Source organism: Festucalex cinctus, chromosome 14 (assembly GCF_051991245.1).
Source record: "Festucalex cinctus isolate MCC-2025b chromosome 14, RoL_Fcin_1.0, whole genome shotgun sequence".
NCBI classification, from domain to species: Eukaryota; Metazoa; Chordata; class Actinopteri; order Syngnathiformes; family Syngnathidae; genus Festucalex; species Festucalex cinctus.
Window position 1 is genome coordinate 1500722 of NC_135424.1, and position 22996 is coordinate 1523717.

The 22996-nt window shown below is 40.0% G+C and overlaps 1 protein-coding gene across 5 annotated transcripts in view; it reads left to right on the plus strand.

Moving 5' to 3' along the window:
* The window catches only part of srbd1 (S1 RNA binding domain 1), a 109173-nt gene that overhangs the window by 2482 nt on the left and 83695 nt on the right, over positions 1 to 22996 (plus strand). For all 5 annotated transcript variants that reach the window (XR_013278486.1, XR_013278487.1, XM_077495756.1 and 2 more), the window contains 11 exons: positions 237 to 403; positions 1669 to 1786; positions 1873 to 2011; positions 2191 to 2287; positions 2357 to 2525; positions 9641 to 9744; positions 9817 to 9924; positions 10001 to 10158; positions 10375 to 10465; positions 10521 to 10628; positions 22453 to 22544. Coding sequence is in view for 3 of the 5 variants with exons in the window: in XM_077495756.1 (XP_077351882.1) it covers positions 237 to 403; positions 1669 to 1786; positions 1873 to 2011; positions 2191 to 2287; positions 2357 to 2525; positions 9641 to 9744; positions 9817 to 9924; positions 10001 to 10158; positions 10375 to 10465; positions 10521 to 10628; positions 22453 to 22544 (1351 nt within the window). In the remaining 2 variants the exon portion in view is untranslated. The remainder of the gene's footprint in view (positions 1 to 236; positions 404 to 1668; positions 1787 to 1872; positions 2012 to 2190; positions 2288 to 2356; positions 2526 to 9640; positions 9745 to 9816; positions 9925 to 10000; positions 10159 to 10374; positions 10466 to 10520; positions 10629 to 22452; positions 22545 to 22996) is intronic.

Genomic DNA, 22996 nt, shown 5'->3' on the forward strand with positions numbered 1-22996 from the left:
GAATGACAACAACTGCCTAGTGAAATGTTCACAAAATTAAAGTTAATTAATATTCAAAAGGAAATTCACTGGGGTTATGTCTTTATTGTTATCGTAAGTTATATGACAACTTCCATGCTTTTGGCCGTCACAGAGGGATAAAATGGAACGCAATTTGACATATTGTGTCCCCTTTTAATGCTGATAGCAACATTTTGATGTGCACGTCATGGACATTGGACGTTTGTCCCGCCCAGGTGCTGTCCACGCTGACGTGCGTGGAGCGCTGGGTGTGCGCTAACGTGGTCAAGTTGCTGCGCGAGGAGAACACGGTGCCCTTCATGGTGCGCTACCGCAAGGAGATGATCAATCGCATGGACGCCGACGCCGTCCGTGATGTCCAGCTGGTGTACGAAGAGTTATGGTGAGCAGCGTGTAAACGACGTCCTCCCGAGGACGAGCATCCGCAATCCTTCATTTTGTCCCTTTTCGGAATCTCTTCAGAAGTTCAAACCTGATCGATGATGTAGTCAAACAAGCTGCTAAATAAGCTTTATTTGTTGTAAAATATATATTCTTTATGGTTTTTATATAATGTTGACATCCAAGTAAATTTAATTGGCGCAACCTCACCATCTCAAAGCTTGCTGGCTGAGGCAATCAGCCAATAAAGTTGGATATACTGTAAGCTGCATATTTTATGTTTGACTGTAGATGGCGCCAACTGACCGTCTTTTAGAGTAATCTCATTGAAGGCGTCACAGCAGAAATATTCAGTGAAAAAATGTGCATACACATAAAGTTCAATTTACAAGAGTCAATAAAAAATACTTATTCAGACTTTTTTTTTTAACACCCACAGCAGCTGTGGAATTCTTTAAAGGTTTGTATATGCACAATGTAATATCAGGGATTCAAGATTTTATAGGTATCCAAACATCACGATATGATATTATCACAATATGCAGATCACAATGCAATAATTATCACGATATTGTGCGGTGGTTGGCAATACAAAAAAAGGTCACAATATTGGAAAAAAAATAGCTCATAACTAAAAAAAACAAACCAAAAAAAAACAAACAAAAAAACCCCACAATATTATGCTTTTGTCCCTTACAGCAAATAAAAAAAGAGAAATATTATATATGAAAATATATAAATATAATATATATATTGAGGCACTTGCTAACACAAGCGCTCATTGAGTTCCCAAGCAAATTAGGTTCCCCTTCATCTGACAATTAGCGTGGATTTGAAACAAAGGGCCACAACATGCCGTATGAAAATTAAACTGCACTAAAAAACTAGCCACCAGAGGGTGCTAGAACTGCTCAAATGGAAATCAACCTGACTCTTTTTGAACAGATGTGCTGCTTTTAATATTGTGACATGACGACAACAATATATTGTGGGAGTTTTAATATCACGATATCATAATATTGCCGTTATCGTTCCATCCCTAGTAGCAAGTATGTCCAACCTTGTTGCAATGCATACAACTCATTTGTGCATAATATATTTTTGAAAGTTATTTCAAGAAATGTCAGGTCGCACGCAGTGCAGATTTGAGGTGTGGATGGTATGAAAGATCCTCTCAAAGACAATTAACAATTGTGAGCTAAATGGCTACTTTGTTTGTTCAAATATTTTAATTCATGCAAACGCAACCCGTGTATGTTGTCGCAGCGCTTTGGCAAAGAAGACCCAGTCCGTGATCAACACCTTAAAAAAAGACGGCGTGTTGTCTACTGAGCTTGAAAAAAGTCTGAAGCGCTGCCGATCTGCCGATGAACTGGATCACGTGGTCAGAACGTCATTTCGAAGCTCTCAAAACAAATGCAAAACAAAGCGCACGCTCAAATTCTCTTTTTTTTTTTTCTTTCTTTGCAGTACACTCCTTACAAGAAAGGTTGCAAGGTGACCAAAGTGCGCAAGGCCAAAGCGCTGGGCCTGGAAGCGGCTGCCACTGCCCTGATAGAGGCGCCGCACACGCTGGATTTAAAGACGTGGATTCAACCCGGAACAGAGGGTGCGACAAACACGCGCTCACAAGTATTAGTGACTCATCAATTAAATCTTGAAAACAAAACTCCCAAAAGTAACTCACGAGCGCCCCCTGGAGAGTTTGGAGAAATTATCCTCTGACATCAGTTGCACTCATGAATGGACGCGAAACATGAACAGGAAGTCACTTGTGTTTTGTGTCAGGTCTCTCGTCCGTGGAAGAAGTGTCAACCGGCGTGCTCCACATTCTGGCCTACACCGTCGCCAAAGACCCCGAAACGCTCACCTATGTCAAAACATTGTGAGAGCACATCCGTAATCCTCCAACCCCGCCATCTTCCTACTTCTGAAATATCACACTCACTTGTAGGTGCGAGAATGACGACGTGCGCCTCCACTCGGCGGTGACCAAGACTGCCCTCAAGGAGAAAGAAGAGAACTCGCAGCAGGCGGCTCCGAAAAACAAAAAGCAGGATGTTGACAAGTTCAACCTCTACTTTGACTTCAACAGTTCTGTTCAGCGCATACAGCCGCATCAGGTATGCCGGCAGACTCCTTTCCTTCTTTCTTTTTCTTCCTTCCTTCCTTCCTTCCTTCCTTCCTTCCCTCCCTTTTATTCTTTTTTCTTTCTTTTTTCCTTTTTTTCTTTTTTTTCTTTTTTCTTTTCTTCTTTCTTTTTATTTTTCATTTCCTCTTTTGCTTTTTGCTTTTCCTCTATTTTTTCCCTTTGTTTCTTTTTTCTTTTCCTTTCTTTTTCTTTCGTTCTTTTTTCTTTTTTCTTTTTTCTTTTTTCTTTTTTCTTTTTTCTTTTCTATCCTTCCATCCTTTTTCTTTCTTTCTTTCTTTCTTTCTTTTTCTTTCTATTTTCTTTCTTTCTTTCTTTCTTTCTTTCTTTCTTTCTTTCTTTCTTTCTTTCTTTCTTTCTTTCTTTCTTTCTTTCTTTTTAACTTTTTTCTTTTTTCTTTTCCTCTTTTCTTTTTGCTTCTTTTTCTTTTTTCTTTTCCTCTTTGTTTTTCTTTTTTTCTTTTCCTTTTCCTCTTTTTCTTTCGTGTTTTATTTTTCTCTTTCTTTTTCATTCTTTGTCTTGTCTTTCCATCCACCCATCCAGTCTTCATTCTAACAAAATACATTGAAGCCTTGATTCGTTCTGTGACCATGCACCAGGAAGTATAATAGTCATGTAGACACAATCAAACAAAAAATATTACTAAATTGTATTCTACTATTACAAGTGATTCAGTAAAGTGCTGCAGTAGTCATTTTTTTTGTGGACTTTCGTCTTAGTTTGTCCCTAATGTATATTTACTTTTTGTATATTTGTGTCCAGCATATGTTAGTCTCCTTCTGGTTTATAATGAAAAGTGTCAATCCAAATCAAGCCTCGTTTTAAATCGTTAAAGGCTCTCATTAGATTCGATGTGCAGGAAGTGTTTTGACTTTTTTCCCGTCACTTGTTAGCAAGTTAGCAACGCATGCCATCTGTTTGTGCCCCGCGCGTGTGAGGCTGACGGACGCGAAGCCACGTCAGTGGCGGTTAGCCTCGTTACCCCCTCGGTAGCGCTCCCTTTTACCCCGCCACCGCCCCCCCAGTGACTGGTGGGTTACTCAGAGTTGGTCCGGGGCTTCATATGTCAGCACGGCTCCCGTCACCCGCTCCCGCCGCCTCTGTGCCGCACCAACACTCTCCGGCAAGCGGGCTCTGCCCTGCGGTCTTTAAATAACACGCACGCGCACGCACCCAGCAAGTCCCCCTGGTTCCCTCCTCTTAACATATGTGACATGTCCCCCCTGTCGACATGCCATTGGATTACAGCGCCTGACTGACAGGCGTTCTCCGGCCCTGACAGCGCTTGCTGCCCCGAGCGCCGGGAGAGAGAAGGAGTGAGGGAGGGAATGAATGAAGGAAGAGAGGGAGCACGGATGGACGAGTGTTTGTCACTTAACTCCCCCCTCAGCTCCTCTTCTCTCCCGCCCACTTAATTCGATGACTCGCTTTTGTCACAGAGCGTTAATCCACAGTGACCCTGCTAGCTGTCGGACTGCGGCTAAAATGAACCTTTTCTTGCCATCAGGTGGGAGGGAGGGAGGGAGAGAGAGGGAGAGAGGGGGGGGGGTACTTGTACGTGCTAGTTTAGAAACAATCGTAAAGTGCAATTCATTGACTTTGTGGGGGGCGGAAAAGAGTAAAATCAAGATTTGGTGGCAAAAAGTTTTAACATCACAAAAATAATGTGAGAAATTAGTTCATTAATTTTATACCAGTAAAGTTTAGAGAGAGTAAATTCATATCAACATCATCATCACGATGAAGAGTTGACATAATCGTGCTGAGATTTGACTTTGACATTGACACATGAAACATTTTTCCTTGTAATTATACAAAAACATAAAAAAAAAAACAATTGTGATATTTCTTTTTTGTTGTAGCTTTTTACGTACTTTCCGCATCACTTCTCTGGTTTTAACTATATAGACCAGCGACTCCCACTTGAAGACTGATTGAACCGTTGGATAATTGAATCAATATCAGTCTGTTGCAAGCGCGTCTTGAAGCGCGATTCTTTCTGACGTACGTCGAGACGGCGAGCTGGGACTTAATCCCATCAGATTTGATTTTGAAAGGCCCTGTTTTGAAGCGGACGCGTTTTTAGCTGATAGCTATAAGCAGCCGGCGTACGCCAGGTCGGATTTGCGGGCCGCGGTGCCACTCGTTCTGGCGATCAATCGGCAGCTAAGCGCAGCAGTCGGGGGCTCGCCTGCAGACGGCTCGCCGTAAATGGAGCTGCTTCATCAATTAAACACTCCGCTTTGACGGACAGGTGGAGCAAGTTTGTTTTTGCTGGCTTTCACATACAAAGGAACATATATTTGGATCTTCGTAGGATAATTACCGGTACATGTAAAATCAACCAACAATTCTCCTTTTGCCGCTTTTCTTACAATTTGTCAGCCTCTATCTGTAATTTAGCGATTGTGAACAAAAAAAATGTCATGTTCTGGTCTTTTCTGCCCATTTCCAATAGGGCACGGCCAATTAATCAGCTAATGGCGTTCTTTTTGATTTTTAGCTGATTTTTGCAGAGTTTTTTATTTATTTATTTTTTTTACATTAACACACAACATAAGACAAAGACTTTCAAACATTCCCCCACATAAGAAACATTTTTTTGTTGCAATTTCTTCTCTATTTTAAAGTTAAATTTGTTTTAAGGACAAAGTCAAAAACAGTTAAATGTTCTGCCTGTATTTCTATCAGCTGTGCCGTAATTTCCAGCCTCACCTCAAAATTTGATGAAAATCTGAGAAGTTATGGAAAATATTTTTTGGGTTGATTTGATATGGAATAGCCTGAAAGGAACATTTAAAGAATTTGTGCAGTACGATATACTAATCCTCCATTCCGCTATTTTTTTATTTTATTTTTTTCTGTCTTCTTCTTGCCTTTGTGTCAAGCGAAAGTCCATGTGTGTTTGTTTTTATGGTGTAATTTGAGCGTGTTCGAGGGACAGTCAGGGTGTGGGTGTCATATTTATATAAAGATGAGTGTGGGGCCTCAATGGGGCCACGTTCCCTTGTGATGACTGATCCCCAATCACACTTAGTCAGTGTTTATATCCAGAATCAGTTTACATTGCAAATGTAGTCTCATTGTGTGTTAAAAATATAATCTACTCAGATCTTTTCCACCCTTTCTGAATTTGAAAGTTTTTTTTTTTTTTTTTTAAATGCCAATAATTGTAGTTAAATATTACGGAGAATTTTTTTATTAATTTATTTCGTTTTTCTGAGAAACTTCTTAACTCATTCACTCCCAGTCATTTTCACAGAAACAACCCCTTCACTCCCGGCTGTTTTACTGGATTTTGACTTGATTTTGCAAGGCCCACAGAATATTGTGTTCTATTGCTATAAAAACATGGAACCTACCAAAAGAAAGATTAAAGTCTCTTCTTTATATTTCTATCCTTTTCAGTTTTGTAGCAATTAGCATTAGAATATAGCTAAGTTTTTAGCTTTTTTTTCCCCCAACATAGCCCTGGTTGATTGATCTCCTTTTGCTCTGCTGCCACCTGCTGGCCACTTGTGTAATAACTACCATTTCTTCAACCATTCTTTGCAGATGAGAGGCTGCATCAAAGCCTTCTGTATGCTCTAGCATGAAAAAAATAAAAAAAACAACATATAAATACGTCTTTGGGACATTTAAAACAAAACGTATTTATACGTTTTTGGGAGCAAATGAGTTAATTTTATAAATAGATCAAATTTGGAGAAAAGTTGTCTCGTATAATCAAAGTTCGACTTTATTGACCTTAAATGCCTGACAAAATGAATGCATGAGTGTTTGGAAACAGCCTCGTGTCCCACTTGTGTCATCCAGGTCAGCGCTTGTTTGTGTGTATGCATGGTGTGGATGGATGTGTTGATGACAGTATTCCTCTAAAGAAAGCCGGAGAGAGACAAGGAGACAGCTAGCGAGAGGACAGCGGTTGGCCGGCTGCTCCCTCCTCCCCCCCCGCGGGCGGCTTCCCGACGCGTGCCGGACGGCCGATGACGGCGGTCTGTCGCTCCGCTCTCGTCAGGAGTTGGCCGCTACCTCGCTACCTGTCACTCTCCGCCCGACTTTAATGCGCAAACACACACTTCCCGCTCTGTCTCGCATCACCCTTCCCCTCGGATCGCCTGCCGTCTCCGGCTAGTGACCCAACCCGGGGAGAAAGTGAGGAACACGCAGGCTTCGGCTATGAAGTTGCCGGGAGACGTTTTGGGCCAAGCGTGTGCAGTTTTTTTGTGGATTGTTACAGGGAAGATATATATTCCAATGAACAATTCTCAGCAGTGAAAAGTTAATCTTTTTGTCCAGAATGAATTTTATAACTTCATTATTTTTCATGTACAATTAATACCTTTTAAAAAGTAATTTTTTCTACTTGCTGTCGACGAATGATGACATCACCTGAGCTGAGGAAGTAGGTAACGGCCAATCATGACTCACCTGGGTTTGGTCAATAAACTGAGCCATGATTGGTCATTGCCTACTTCGTCGTCATCAATCGAAAAATTACTTTTGAAAGGTACTAATTGTACGTGATAAATAATGAAGTTACCACATTAATTATAGATAAAATGTTCACTTTTTTATTGCTCAAAATGGCTCAATGAGTCAAGTGTTTATTTAAATATCAAGGACATCATAAAAGCTCATTAAATTCTAAAGTATATCATGTGGAGGCGGTAACTGGTCAAATGATAAGTTTATTTTTATTTGCATACTACTTTCATAATTGTAATTCAATAATTAAATGCAAATTAAAAACATTCAGAATAGTCTGAGAGTGTAGAAAGTCAGGCTTTTCGTAAATTTAAGAATACATTACATTTCTGTGAACAATAAATTACAAGAAAAACAGCAAGGTACAAAAAAAATTAGGCCTTTAAATTAATTTTCTCATGAATTCATTATAAAAAGACATTACAATCGATTTATAGCTTTATGAATAGATATTAGATTATATCAAGGAAAATCGATTTGATATCTATTTTTTTGCCACCTACATTTGGTGTGTTTCTATGTGCCTTGAAATTCTTAACTCATTTGGTCCCAAAAACGTAGAAATACGTTCTAGTTTAAATGTTTTAAGTGTCCCAAAGACATATTTATACTTTTTTTTTTTTTTTTTTTTAATGCTAGAGCATACAGTAGGCTTTGATGCAGCCTCTCGACTGCAGAGAACGGTTGAAGCAATGGTAATTATTACAAAAAAAAAGGCCAGCAGGTGGCAGCAGAGTATAAGAGCTCAACCAGACCATGTTAAAACAAGCTGATTTCTCCACAATTCTAAACAGATTTGTGAATAATGATGAAACATAGCTATATTCTAATGCTAATTTCTGCAAAAGGGAAAGAGATGGAAATATACTTTTTTTTCCCCCATCTGATGAAAGAAGAGACGCTAATCTTTCTTTTAGTAGGTTCCATGTTTTTATAGCAATAGAACACAAAATTCTGTGGGCCTTGCAAAATCAGTCAAAATTCAATAAAACGAAGCTTCAGTGAAAATGGCTGCCAGTCAATGACTGTGAGTGACTTAATCAAAGTAAGGCAAACATTCTAGTTTGATAATGTTTTTAAAAATGACGATGCACAGATTTCGCATAGGCAATGTTCGTTTAACTACTTGAACCTCTCGGGCTTTTGCAGATGTTGGCCGTCTGTCGGGAAGTGTGCGATTTTGATGAATATCACTTGAGAAATGTCATCGCCCGCAGTGGAAACATGCCATCCGGGGAGAAATCTTAAATTTCTTCCTAATTCCAGCGAGCTCGCCCCTGACATGCCATTAGCTGTTGTCGCCGTTATGCCGCTGAGCTGGAACGGTTGTGGCACGGCGCGTGCGTGCGTACGCGGGTGGCGGGGCGTGGGGCGGGGGCAGGCCTGGCGGTCCTCGCCGCTGACGGTGGCACGGTGGTGGCATTTGTCAGCTCGCTTTTTCCACTTGGGCTCCCGATTGACGTTTTTTTTTGTTGCTCGTGCCTCGCGCCGTGGCGGGCTAAAGGTTCCCCGCTGAAAAGGTCAGACACTTACTACTGTTTGCTTAACAGCATGTCACAGTTTGTCTGAGGGGGTGGGTGGTGGGGGGGGTTGTTCAAAATACAGCACAACAGGACACTCGGATGCTCTTCTATGTGTGGAGAGCAGATATTTTAGTTTTCTGTGGCTGTGTATTCAAATGTGTTTGTCATCATTTAATTACCTCAGCCAAGGAGAGGATATGACCCTTTCCTGGCATAAAAATGAGAATCCCACCAACTAATGGTGTGGCCACCATCATCCCCTGACCTCTACCCTACAAAGCATCTTACTCCTTATGAGGAAGATCGAAGACGGTGGTGGTTGTCAAACGACAGACAAACGGCAACAGTAATATCATGATGCCATAAAATAGTCAACATTTTGACATAATGGCGTTTAAAAAATAAATAAATCCCACAATACAGTAGGAATTCAATTATTAATTTATATATTTTTATTATATGTTATATATTATTAATTTAATTGTAATTTAATTCAGCCAATTTAAAAAAAAACAGTTAACTCATTAGCTCCCAAAAACGTATAAATACGTCATTTTAAATGTTTTAAGTGTCCCAAAGACGTACTTATACATTGTTGTTGTTTTTGTTTTGTTTTTAATGCCAGAGCATAGAGAAGTCTTTGATGCAGTCTCTCTACTGCAGAAAATGGTTGAGTGGCAGCAGAGTATAAGAGATCAACCAGGCCATGTTAAAACAAGCTGATTTCCCCACAGTTCTAAGCAGAATTGTGAAAAACATTCAAACTTAGCCTTGTTCTATTGCTAATTGCTGCACAGCGGAAACAGGAATATACTTTTTTTTTTCCCTGATAAAAGAAGAGACTTTAATCTCTCTTTTGGTATGTTCCATATTTTTATAGCAATAGAACATAATATTTCGCGGGCCTTGAAAAATCAGTCAAAATCCAGGAAACCACAAGTGAAAATGGTTGGGAGTGAATGAGTTAATGTCAGTTACAGTGACTATTTAGGAAAATGAACAAAAATAGTTGATGTTTCCTTCCCGCATCATAAAATATATGGCGTGAACCAGAACTTCTTTTGATTGTGCTGCACAGACGTTGGCCATCAACCGAGGCGAGAGTCTGAAGATTTTGACGGTGAAGATGCACATCCCCGACAGGGTGAAGAAGAACTTGGTGTGGTGGTGCATCAACAACAGGTCACAACGCACGCACGCACGCACACGCACTGCATTGTTCATGGTTAACAAAAATCTTTGTTCCAAATGCAGGTGGAAACCAAAGTCGCATGCTCGTCAAGCGCATCAAGCGCTCATCAAGGATTCCGTCGAGGACGCTTACAAAAGGCTCATTGTGCCTTTTCTCTCCAGAACGTACAGGTTTGTCAAACTCGTTTCATTTTTAGCCTCACACTCACTCAATTAGTCGTTTTTACCCGTCTTCCCCGTTTTATAGAACGAAGCTGACCAAAACGGCCGAGAAGGAATCCGTGGCAATGTTTGTGCGGAACCTGCGCCAGCGCTTGCTGGTGTGTCCAGTCCGTGGCTGCGCCATGATGGGGGTCGACCCCGGCTTCAGACACGGCTGCAAGCTGGCAATCCTCTCCCCGACCGGTGAGGGATCAGGAAATCATGTGTCAGTGATTCACACCAAGAAATTGAGCAATATCCCAAAAAAAAACTGTGACCCTTTTTCATGTGTCGTCTTATGCTAGACACGTTCACCCAATTTCGGATCAATCAATTGGCAAATGACCAATTTAATGGTCACCTAGAGGAAACGTGCAGCTTTGTCTGCTCGCTCACGCTCGTTTCCCTTCTGCTTCCCAGGTCAAATCCTCCACACGGATGTCGTCTACCTGCACGGCTCCCGCAATGATAGAGAAGCGGAGAAACTGCGACACCTTATGGTCAAATACAGGTACTGCCGCAGTTTACGGTTTGTGGCTTTTTACTCACTGTTGTCAACGCTTTAGCTGCAGCAGGGTCGTCATCGGCAACGGGACAGCATGTCGTGAGACCGAGTCCTTCTTCGCTGACCTCATCGCCAAGTGCTACTTTCACCCCCTGGACGTGTCCTACTGGTAAGATCTCACGTCCGGCGCCGCAAACAAGGTTCAGTTTACCTGAGACGCTAAAAAGCGTCAGCTGGTTTGAGTTCATTCGGCGCGTTTGGATGCACAAAGAGCCGAGGACTGCACAGCACGTGCCCTGCTGATACGCACTTCTTTATCTCTTGCACAGTTTGAACAACCCTCAAGTACGCTACAGGGGGTAAATTAAATCACGGCCATTTCTAATATGTTCTCCTCAAATAACTTCATATACCGCCAGTGGAAACACGGTTCACCTTTCATTGGAAGCTTCAATTGAATTGTGATGGAGCCATGCATAACAAGAACTGGGACCTCCGTTTCGCATAGTCAGCCCAAACCTCTACCAAGTAGCGCTCCATCTAAAATTCTGTCTTTAATAATAATAATAATAATAATAATGATGATAATGATCGGTCTCAGGGATGTATTCATTTAACCGTAGTGGTTGCACTGCATTCAACTTGTGTAGTTTCCAAATATCTTTTTTAGTTTAACATATTTCCTAGTTCCTTTCACTCTTTCTTTCCACTAGTAAATGAAACTAGCTAAAGTGTTAACTGCTGAGTTCTTTTTAGACTGATTGCTGACACTATTGCTAGCTGAAAGAGCAGCACCCAAAGCGACTTAGAGCATATTATCAATGAGTTCTCTCCAGGGTATTAAATATCATCTTAGGCTATGTTGACCATTTTGTTTACTCTATTGTAATGACAAATGTGTGAAAAATAACATAGTCATTTGGACTCTTTAGTAACCGTGTTGCTAACTAAACCAGCAGCACCACAGCATTTAAACAGATGAATTACATTTTGGCCATTTAGATGTTGTAAATGTGTTCCTTGCGCTAGGGATGTAATGATAGCCAAACATCATGATACGATATCACGATCTGGTCACGATACGATAATTATCATGATATTATGGGGAGGTTGCCGATACATTTAAAAAAAAAAAAAAAAAAAAAAAAAAAGGTCACAATATTGTAAAAAAACAAAAAAAAGAGCACATACTAAAAAAACATACTGTAGATGGGCCAAAACATGCCTTGTGAAAATTAAACTGCACTAAAAACAACTAGCCACCAGAGGGTGCTAGAACTGCACAAATGGAAATCAACCCGACTTTTTTTTTTTTTTTTTTTAAACAGATTTGCTGCTTTTAAAATCGTGACATGACGACGGCGATATATTGTGGCAGTTTTAATATTGCGATATCACGATATTGCTGTTATCATGACATCCCCACCTTGTGCATTATTGAAGAGAATGTGATGCCTCCCCATCTGATATTGTTTTAATAGGACAGTTGATTATCATCTACGTGAATATATTCTAATATTCTCAGTGTGACGCAGTGCAGATTTTACAACTGCCAAACATAAGTGTCAATCAAAGGTGATAAGTGTACCTAATATTGTGGGTGTTGAGTAATAATTCAAATCAAATGGTAGAGTGTGGACAGGAACGGTTGAGTGAGCACAGGAGTGAAGGAATGTCGAACAAACAAAATATGGAGGTGAAAAGAGAGAAAAGGGGCGGCGGTGCGTACAGGCAAATTGGAATGCGTCCCTCCCCTAGTGAATATTGTCTATTAAAGCCATCTGGACTTTGTTTCACTTTGGGCCAATTAAGGGGACGCTTTTGCGGCGCGCGTTGTGTCTGTAACCGGGCCCCGGTCCACACTTGGGCGTACAAGACCGCAGGGTGCTCGCTCCAAGCATAACAAGCGAGCGGCCTCGCCGCGCTCGCTCCGGCTCTGTTTGTTGACTCGAGGTCAGCGTCGGGACCGCAGCCGAGAACCACGTAAGCGGGGAAACGTGTATCATTCCGAGTTCATCGGCGAAAACACCTTTTGCTCGAACGACCCGCCTTTTCGTCCTCTTTTTCGTTGGGTTTTCAAGAGCAGACGTGGTGAAAGCGAGGAGTTATTATTACATTAACAGGATTGTTTTGATTCACGATATTTTTCGGTCGAGTGGCTCCAGATATAATGTCTCTCTTGTTCATTCTTTTAATGGACTTATTGAGGCTTTTAAAGCCCCTTAAAAGACATTTGGAACAATTTTCTGATGTGGTTCTGCCTTTATTGTGGATAGATTCGAAACAATATTTTTTACAACAAGCCCATTCATGAATTGTTGCTTTTAATAATCCATCAATCTTCTCATGAAGTACATAAGTAAAAATTAAAAAATGTTTACCTAGTCATTTGATAATCACGTTTAATGATTTTTTTTGTTTTTAGTAGTTGATTCAAAGCACAAATTTTGTCTTGATCATTAGTACTGTAGAACTTGAGCATTTTTATTTTATTTTATTTGATTCTATCTTATTTTATGATGTGGTCTCCAAGGCAAATTACAATGGACCTCGTTTCACCAACAAATGGCTTTACTTCCTGATTGTTTTAATTTACAAATGCTTCAGTTTGCGAGCAGTGACGGCACCTTTGTTCATAAAAACGTACTAAAACCTTTATTGTTTAAATGGTGATTTGAATTCATTCTGTTTGTAATATAATACTGATATTTAAAATAAAAACAAATAACTTTGCTATATATAGTAAGCTAATATTAACAAATTAATTTTATACAGTTACAGTATTTTAATATTATGTAACCACTGTACATCTAATTTATGCTAATTATCAATTAAAATATACCATAATTTCTGGAGCAAAAGTCGTACCGGTCACAAAAAAACGCAAAATGCATGCATGTCGCATTTCCTGGCAAAATTGACTTGACAACAAAACTTCCCTGAATCATGTCGCAAATACGCAGCAAGCGTGCACTGCTTCACTCTCATAATAATGTCAAAATCACTGCGTCTGTAAAGCACAGGAAATACACAGTTAAAATAATTTTGCGTGACTCTAAAAGACTCCAGCGCAATTGAGGCTCTTTGGATTTTGGTCCTTAATGGTGTGTACAGGTATATCAAGCACCGTTTATTAAAGGGTGAAGTGGTTCTGTGTATTATTGACAGTAGTAAGGTTAACACCAGTACAATATGTGCCAGTGTTGGAGCCCCTGAATGTATCCTGCTGGTTGGCCTGCCACTTTGGACCAACATTCACTTCCTCAATGGAGGATGATGATGATGATTGGGGCGGTCTTCCTCCCCTGCTGGCTGACCCCCGGCCGACCCTGACCGTCCTCATTACAACGGCGACACGCGTGATGTCAACGACATGTTAATTAATCATCTGCGTTATGCATGTAAGATGAAGTAGCATGACGTCTTGGCTGTTGCCAGGACCGCTTTCTTTATAATTAGTGGTACGGATTAAAAAGATGATTTATTTCATTAGCTAAAATAAGCAAATAAGTAAAAATGGCTCTTTTTCATCCTTTCATATGAACTTATTTCTTGAGCTGGTGAATTGTCGTTTTTTGACAAATATAATCACAAACTATTTCACTCTGTATTTACTGAGTGTATCTATACCATACCGAAATAAATACTTAATCTGAAATCCTAATCTGATCAAATTTACCTATATGCTGCTATTTGCAGGGGACAGGGACCGAGACCTGCAGAGAATTGTGAAAATATGCAACTATACCCCTCCCCCTCAAAAAGGCTGTTAGTCATAAAAACCTGGCATTTAAGTAGGGGTGTGTAGACTTTTCCTATCCCCTCTCCACCAAGGTGATTTCACTTAACTAAAACTAAGGGAAAAACTAAAATTAAAAAATAATTTTGTTAATGAAATAAAATAAAAACAAAAAATGATAAAAAAAAAAAAAAAAAAAGGAACTTAAACTCCATTTTACGTTTACATAACTAAAACTATAACAAAAATGTCCTTCGTTTGAGTCTTTGGTAATTGATTTAATGCATGATGAGCCTTTGGGGATGATTTGAAATGTGATTTTAAGTCGATTTATTTTGATACGAACCGGAATAAGGTCGTTTGAAAGCGTGTCACGCAGAAGTGACGTCATCTCGCAGCAGCCAATAGAAAAGTTTTTTTTAAAATACTGCGCACAATATACAATAAAAAAAAATAAAATACTAACACTCATACCAAAACGAACAAAAACTAAGCATTTATTAAATACCTAAAACTAATAAATGCTAACAGAACCACCCTGAATACTAATTAAAACTAGCTAAATTAAAAAAAAAAAAAGAAGTCCAAAACAAAATAGAAACTAACTAAAATGAAAATTCCAAAACTATAATAATAACCCTGCTCTCCACTGCGGCGCACGGACAGACCGCAGTCTAATTTGCGCCGTCTGTTTCCCGTCCCCCTCTGAGACTTCCTTGTGTCTTCTGCCCCCCCCCCCCCCCCCCCCGTGCTCGTTTCTGACCTTTATCTTCTCCCACCTGCCTGTCTCCCTCCTCCGTCCTTCTGCCTCACTGCTCGACTGCAACGGCCGCCCGCCGGCTATCTGGAACTTGAAATTGTGTGTAATTGTCTGTTTTTAAAAGGCCTTTGAAATCAATTTCCTCGTACGCTTGCGGATATATAAATGTGCAGTTTTGTAGCGGGAGGGGGCTGCCGTAGTGCAAATGACATTTTATTCAGTCAATGTTACGGCGCAACATATTCGCAAGTTGATGATTTTTGTTGGTACATCAGAGTGACAGTAACAGTTTAGCATGTTATTGACTGTAATAAAACGAAATCATCTCAGTCATTTTGTATTTAAAAAAAAAATGTATAAAAGCTTGATTGCTGGAAAAATAAATATAGCTTATATGCTCTTGAATCATTTTGTTTAATTGTTACCATGGTAGCATCTTGACTGCTCAGTTACAATTAGTTATTTTTAAATTATATATTTGTTTTTTGATTAGGGGCAGATATCACAAGTTTCACTTCTTTCTGTCTACTTTCATTTCTTTTAAAAAAAAAAGAAATAAAAATTTTGTATTGAATTGAATTTATATAAAAAACACATTGAATGTCTGAAAGAGGTGATTACTCAACTCAACTTTATTTCTAAAGCGCTTTAAGAACAGGCATTGCTGTATACAAAGTGCTGTACATAAACATAAATATCGGTTGTGCAGTGAAGAATAAGGTAACAAAACAAGAACAAAGCGAACAGTTTCCGAGGCTGACCTGAATTAGTCGAGCTTGATGTTTATCTACTTTTTTTTTGGGTGGGGGGGGGATAATAGTATTTGGCATAAAAAAAAAAATAAAAAAATCCAATGCTATCTACAAAGATACTCAAATTAAATGTATTTCTTCGTGTTAAAAAAAAAAGAAAATCTTGAGGAATATGCTTTATCCTTAATCACCAATATTAGCACACTCAGGTCAGATTTATTTTGATATGAACCAGAATAAGGACATTTGAAAGCACAAAAGTGACGTCATCTCGCAGCAGCCAATAGAAAAGCACCAAAAGATGACGTCGCTCCCATGCTGTTTTTTTTTTTTTTTTTTTTTTTTTAATATTGCGCACAAGTAATACACATTTCTTTTAAAAACTAATACTGAAACTAACAAAAACAAAAGCATTTATAAAATAACTAACACTCTGAAAACTAATTAAAAGTAACTAAATTAAAAACAAAACTAAACTCAAAACGAAATCAAAACTAACTAAAGTGAAAAATTCCAAAACTATAACAACACTGGGGCAAACCAAGGACCCTCTATTAGCAGAAGCGGAGGGGGGGTGTCAGCCCATGCGTGTGACACAAAGTCGACTCAACTTGCTTTAACGGCACCGCTGCCTCAATCCAGCGTCAGCAAGTCGCAACGGGTGAAAAAGACACCGCAAGCGGGAGGCTTGATCACGTCTAAGTGAATTGCGGCCAGCGGGGGTGTGGGGTGGGGGTCCGCCGGCTGACGGCACAGTCACAGATACAGCTCTGAGCCCCCTCATCATCGTCCGTCACGGCGTCAGCGGCCGGCGTGGCGGCGAAGGGCATCGGCCTGGCAGGCAGCAGAAGGTTGTCTGCCGGCCGAACGCGGGTCACGCAAAGTCGTTAGTTGCTTCTGCTTGGAAAGCGATGACTAGTAGGCCCTGCGGGGGGGTGCTGGTAGGGAAGGTGGCGGGCGGGGAGGGGGGGTCATGTCATCATTTTTCGCACCCCCTCCTCAAATGTAAACACACGGAAGAAACACGCGGGGCCTTGCCAGTGCAGCCGTCCCTTCCTGGGGCAAAGTCACCACCAGCTTGGCTCCCGCTATTCTTTCTCAACGTGACTGGTGGTCTTAAGAGGAAGACATGCACGCACATGCCCCCGGGGGGGGGGGGGGCCCTGGCACACGAAATGACTGACCCCACCGCTCGCTGTCCAAATATCCGGCGAGACGGATACACACTTTGATACCTCATTACAGCCTCCGAGCGGGCCTGCCCATCAGATCAGTCAGACAAGACGACGGGCGCCATAATATCATCGACTCATCTGATACAGAGGACGACAAAAAAAAAAAAAAAAAAAAAAAAAGAAGTTGCCGGGAAGGAGGAGGGGTGTGGGGGGTGTAGAGGGCACTCGCAAGTCAGTTAAATTATTGACCAATGTGTTGTTGACGTAGCGCTTTGCTCATGTGACTTTTAAGACACATTAATATGAATAATTACTTGTGCGCAATATTAAAAAAAAAACATGGGAGTGACATCATCTGAAGGTGCTATTGGCTGCTGCTAGATGATGTCACTTCTGTGCGACACACACTTTCAAACGTCTTTATTTTTGGTTAATATAAAAAATAAATGTACTTTAAAATCACATTTAAAATTATCCCCGAAGGCTCATATATTAAATTAATTCCTAAAACGAGCGACATTCTCGCTATAATTCGTTTATAATAATTTTGTAAACATAAATTGTTTCAGTTATTTTTTAAAAAAAAGCATTTTCCTTTTTATTTTATTTCGTTAACACAATTGCTTTTTTGACTTTTTGTTTCTTTTGTTTTTGTTAACTGAAATAACCTTGATTTGTGAAATAAACGGTGGCTCGTATTCGTTTCCCTTAAATGGTAATCGATAGCACAATAATGCTAATCATGATTGCTAACCATTTAGCTTATGCTAATTTGGTTGGTGTTTAATAATGCATATGTACAGAAGTAAATAATGAGTAGAGATGTCCGCTCAATTCAACCTTAGTGGATTAACAAAGTAAAGAAATGATTAAAATCGGTATTTTATGGGGTTGATTATTCAATTGAATAATCGATAAGATCATTTTAAAGATTCAAAAGTGACAGTCTTAGTCCGGTGCATGCTTTTTATTTTTTATTTTTTTTAAAGGGTCTTTCAGCAGCTTGAAGTGCTGCCTCCACAAGGGAAAATGCAATTGAATCTCGGGAGGGACAATGTGGTCTCACAGTCTCCACATACCGAGTGAAGAAAATTTAGGATTTTATTTTTGATCATTTTCGATGATAGCGTAAAGCTAACAAAAATCCCAAATAATACAGAGTACGTCCCATGAATGAAAAATATGCTTCATGTTGTAAACGGGCCACCTAAATGGTCTTCTAAGCTGACTCGGATTGACACCAAGGTCAAGCCTAGGAGGAGCTGCAAGGTCGCAGATTAACACTCCAAAATGTCTTCATGTAAAGAACACACAAACAAACACGCATGCAAGTTGCTCTGTCCGTCCCAGCTGCTCGCGTCCATTGTTCAGTCAGCTGCAAAGCTTCACCTCGGGGACACGCATTTGAGGGACGTCTCCTTTCACGCACACACACACACAAACGCATACATGTCGCCTTTGAAGACGATGACATTTTTCACAGAGAAAAGCGTCCAAATGGCAGGTGTCAAGGGCCGTCAGTCTCCAGCAAAAAGATGCTAGGAGGCAGGCGGGCGGGGAGGGAGGGAGGGGCCACAACTGCCAGTGTGAGGAGGGCACGTCTGAAAAGAGCAAAGCCTCACAGACACTCACGTCAATCGCTCTGCAGTCAAGGCACGACAACAAAACACGCGCGCGAACCCCAAATATGTAGACGGCATACGGTATCGATTCAAATTTCCGCCATCGATTCGACTTTGAGTCACAAGAGTTCAGTTTTATTCAAGTTGAAGTGACAAGCATGGATGATATGAAAATGTTTTCATAATTCTAACTCAATAATCGTGAATGCATATTAAAAAAGATTGTGAATTGTCATCAAGTGCGATAAGTCAGGTCTTTTGTAAATGTAAGAAAATACTCGGGCTGGGAATCTGTGACAGGCTCGCGATTCGATTACGATTGCGATTTTTGTGTCTACCGTTCGATTCAGAATCGATTTTCGATTCTCGATTCAAACGATTTTCGATTCAAAATGATTTGATTGACAAATATATGTACAACATTGTCATGATGTACTCCAGTCTGCTTTGCAAGACAAAATGACAAATAGAGATATTAAAGTTTTTTTTTTTTTTTTTTTTTAACATTTAGTAATTTTGTATTGTAAGTGCCTTTTTCCACAAAAACAGCATGTGGGCTACAACTGCCTTTTCCCCTTCTTCTTCATTTCTAATTTAAATAAAATCGATTTTTGGATATTATCGATTCGATTCATAAATGAGAATCTCGATTCTTTTATGAATCGATTTTTTTTTTTGGCACACCCCGAGAAAATACTTTTTCAATTCATGTGAACAGTAAATTTCAAGAAAATGGGAGGATACAAAAAAATTGACCTTTAAAATTCAATTTTAGTGGTAATTTATGTAAAAAAAAAAAGAGAATATAACCGATTCATGGTTTTATGAATCTATATCATGCTCGAAAATCAAATCGATAGATTATTCGTTTTTTTTTTTGTTTTTTTTTGTTTTTTTTAACCTATCCCTAATATGGCATGGTAAGACTCAACACATGAAAATTGGGGCCTTGAAGGAAGGAGATGGGACAAAAGTTGAGGAACGATGTGACAAGTATCGACAGCTCACAAATGTAAACATACTGACACCAAAAGGAGCAACTAGAAACTTCCGCTGTGGTGCTGTTACTCTATCAGAGGACACACGTTTGCTTTGGACAAGCTTCACCACTTAGCTGATTGCTTCCTTACAATTTAGCGATATGACCTTTGACCTCCTCATCTGAAATCAATTCCAACGTCTGGTGTTCGCCGGTCCGCACTGGCGCGACCGCTCCATGTTCATCAGTGACTCGATGTGGCCCCCGGTAGCGAGCCCGGACACGGGACTTGACAGGCGATACGCGCGCTCGTGACTACAGTCGGCTGTCGTTGTCGTCCTGCCGGCCGAATAAAAAAAAAAAAAAAAAAAAAAAAAAAAAAAGATCTCATCCCACCGGGAGTGCGCTACGGGGGGGAACGCGGTCAAGGTCGTATGGCGAAGACATCCGTCCGTTACTCCGGGACTAATGATCCGATGATGACTCTGATTTTGCCATTTTTCCAAGCAGGGCGCGACTTGGGGCAAAGGCACGACTACCGCCGTCGAGTGCGCCGTAACCGATTCGCAAAACTTGGATCAGCTGAGATGCAAAAAACCCCCCCAAAAAACGAGCGCATCCAACGATTGGCCCGATTGTTGGACGTTTGGACTGTTCAAAGGCGTCGTTTGCCTTTAGCGGCGGCAAAGCAAGTAATCAGAAATGAGACATGGTTATCGGCCGGAAGCTCTCGTGTTTGTGTATCATCATCACCACTGCCCAAAGAGATTCGTAACCTTACCCCCACCCTTTGCTCTATTTTTTTTTTTTTTTGCCCTAGTCCCCTATTATTCTTGTACTTGTCTATTTATTTTTTATTTTTTGTAACGTGTGCATAAATATTTCATTAAAAAAAAAGAACGACTGTAAAGATAAGTGCAATTTCTGGAGAAATTGCGTGGGAATGCTGAAAGCGGAATGCTAAGATTTGAATGCATGTGGAATGCTTATGAAGCAAAATGATTGATAAATCATGAAATTATGACCTCCTGGTTACTGGACAATGCACTTTACAAATTGTGCCACCGAGCAGTTTAAGACACTTGTTAATAATGATAAGTTATTTGTATGGAAGTTGAAAATGAATGGAGAAAAGTTGATATTAAAAGTTAAATTGTGGGGTTGTATGAAGATGTTTAACCGCCCTCATTTTGATTGACTTATTAATTTCCCATCCCTTGCGATCAAAAAGCGGTTGATTGTTACAAACGCAGATGCGATTTCTTTACTCCTGCAGCGTGCGTCGTTAGTTTAACGATCGGCTCCGACTTGACCCCTTTGAAGGTCATGTGCCACTGCTCATTAGCGGTGTCACCATGGCGATATGTCAGCTGTCAGGGGCGATGGATGGCGATCTGACAAAAAGAACGGTGGGGGCGGTGGGTGGGGGGGGGCGGGGGGGTGACCATGAATAGGAGAGAATGAGCTGCTTTTTAAATTGCAGGCCGTGCGTGCGTGCGAGTGAGTGAAAGAAGGCCGCAATCTAAATGACTGACCTCATCATCATATGAGAAAGCCCCACCCCCCCAGGACACACCCGCTTTTCTTCTTCTTTCGCTTTTCCCATCTTAAGACTGAACGACGTGACAGCTGAAGTTGGACTTTATTATTATTATGATTGATTGTGTTTGTGTGCTGATGGATGACCAAAGAGCAAAAATGGTGTCCCTGGAACCGAACAACAATAATACTTTATTTCTCAAAATTAAAATAAAAAAAAAAAAAAAAAAAAAAACGGAATCCTCATCAAGTTTTTTTTTTTTTTTTTTGATGTACAGATATATCATGAAAATATCAGTTTATTGTTCTAGGTTTATTTTATTTTTTATTCTATTCCGTGAAAGTTAACTGTTGAATCAACAGATTGGAAAGAAAATATATAAAAAAAATTTCTCTGCCCCAAACCTAAATTGGTCTGTCACAAAATTTAATATTTCATGTGGAAAAATAGTCAATTCATGCTGCTTTATGAGAACGCTTTTGTGAAATAAAATATAGTTTATATTTCCCTTCATGTTTAATATTATACTTGTGTATGTTTATGAGTGTGAAAAATCATGCATACAGTTTATGAGTGTTAAAAATCATGCATACAGTAATTTTTCTTTTTACATGAACTCTTATATTAAAATACATAAATAACAAAAAAAACAGTTTGCCATTCAAATGTGACGACTTAAACAAGACTGACATTTTGTATACAATGTACCTGAATTTATAAATTTAAAAAAAAATAATAATTTGTTTTTAAAATGTGTTCTTTATGCCGGACATCAAATTACAAAAAATAATAATAATAATAATAAAATGTAGCTTTGCTTGCAGTACAGCCCAACGTCCACTAGATGGCAGTAGTGTCACATGAGCAGAGATGCCATTCAGGCAGTGATTTATTAATTTTATTTTTATTTTTATTTTTTTTAAATCTGTACCTTGCTTTGCAGCCATGACTGATGAAACGTGTGGTTACTCAACATCCAAATCAGTAAAAATTTACAGGAGGTGTGACAAATGTGATGTCGAGGTAATTAGTTTAGTTTGTTCTTAAAATTATGAATTTATCCTCAAGTCCACAACTTAATAATAAAAAATAAATAAAATACACGTTTATGCTTGATTAACGTTTTACTTAGACATGAAATATTTTCATGTTCGATGTCCAGAAAACAATTCTCGTAATATTAAAAATTTATTCTGATAAAAATACTCCTCGCTTTTACTAAACTATAAATAAATAAATACCCCACATTCTTGTAGTTACGTAACATGGAACTCCACTGTTACTATTAAGATAATTGCAGTTTTTTTTTTCTCCTTAATGGCAGAGTTGATGAACTTTTTGGACTTGTCACCTGCCACCATTATGGTGGTCTCTTCTGTAATCTCCCCTACTTGATTACACTTGTTTCCCCCCTTTCCCTCCCCAGTATCACCAACGAGGCCGGAGCATCCATCTACAGCGTCAGCCCCGAGGCGGTCAAAGAGATGCCCGATTTGGACCCCAACCTCCGAAGCGCAGGTAAATCTGCTGATGATGATGATGATGATCATATTCATGGCATGTTGATGATATTTCCACCCTGGCAGGAACGATTGCCACTTTACGGGCGCCTATCTGGCTTTGCTATTAGACGGGCTTCATGTCTCGGCGGCGTTCCTCCACGTACTCCATCACGGAGCGAACACACAGCGGCAAGCGCTCAAACGCTGTTGCCCAGAACAAATGTTTCCAGCAGACTTCCTCTATAAAAAGCCTTAAATCAAGCGAGACTGAATTATTCCTCACCCGTTTCCTGTGATCAGCAGCAGTTTTTTTTTTTCTTTTCTTTTTTCTGCAGTATTTTTGGACGACATGGCGGTGTCACGATGGTATTCTTTGTAGTGGCCACGACGGGATGATGTGCATGGAGCTTCCATCACTCCCACCCGTCGCTGTGCCGGCAGTATAAGACCATATTTTAAATAGTCAGC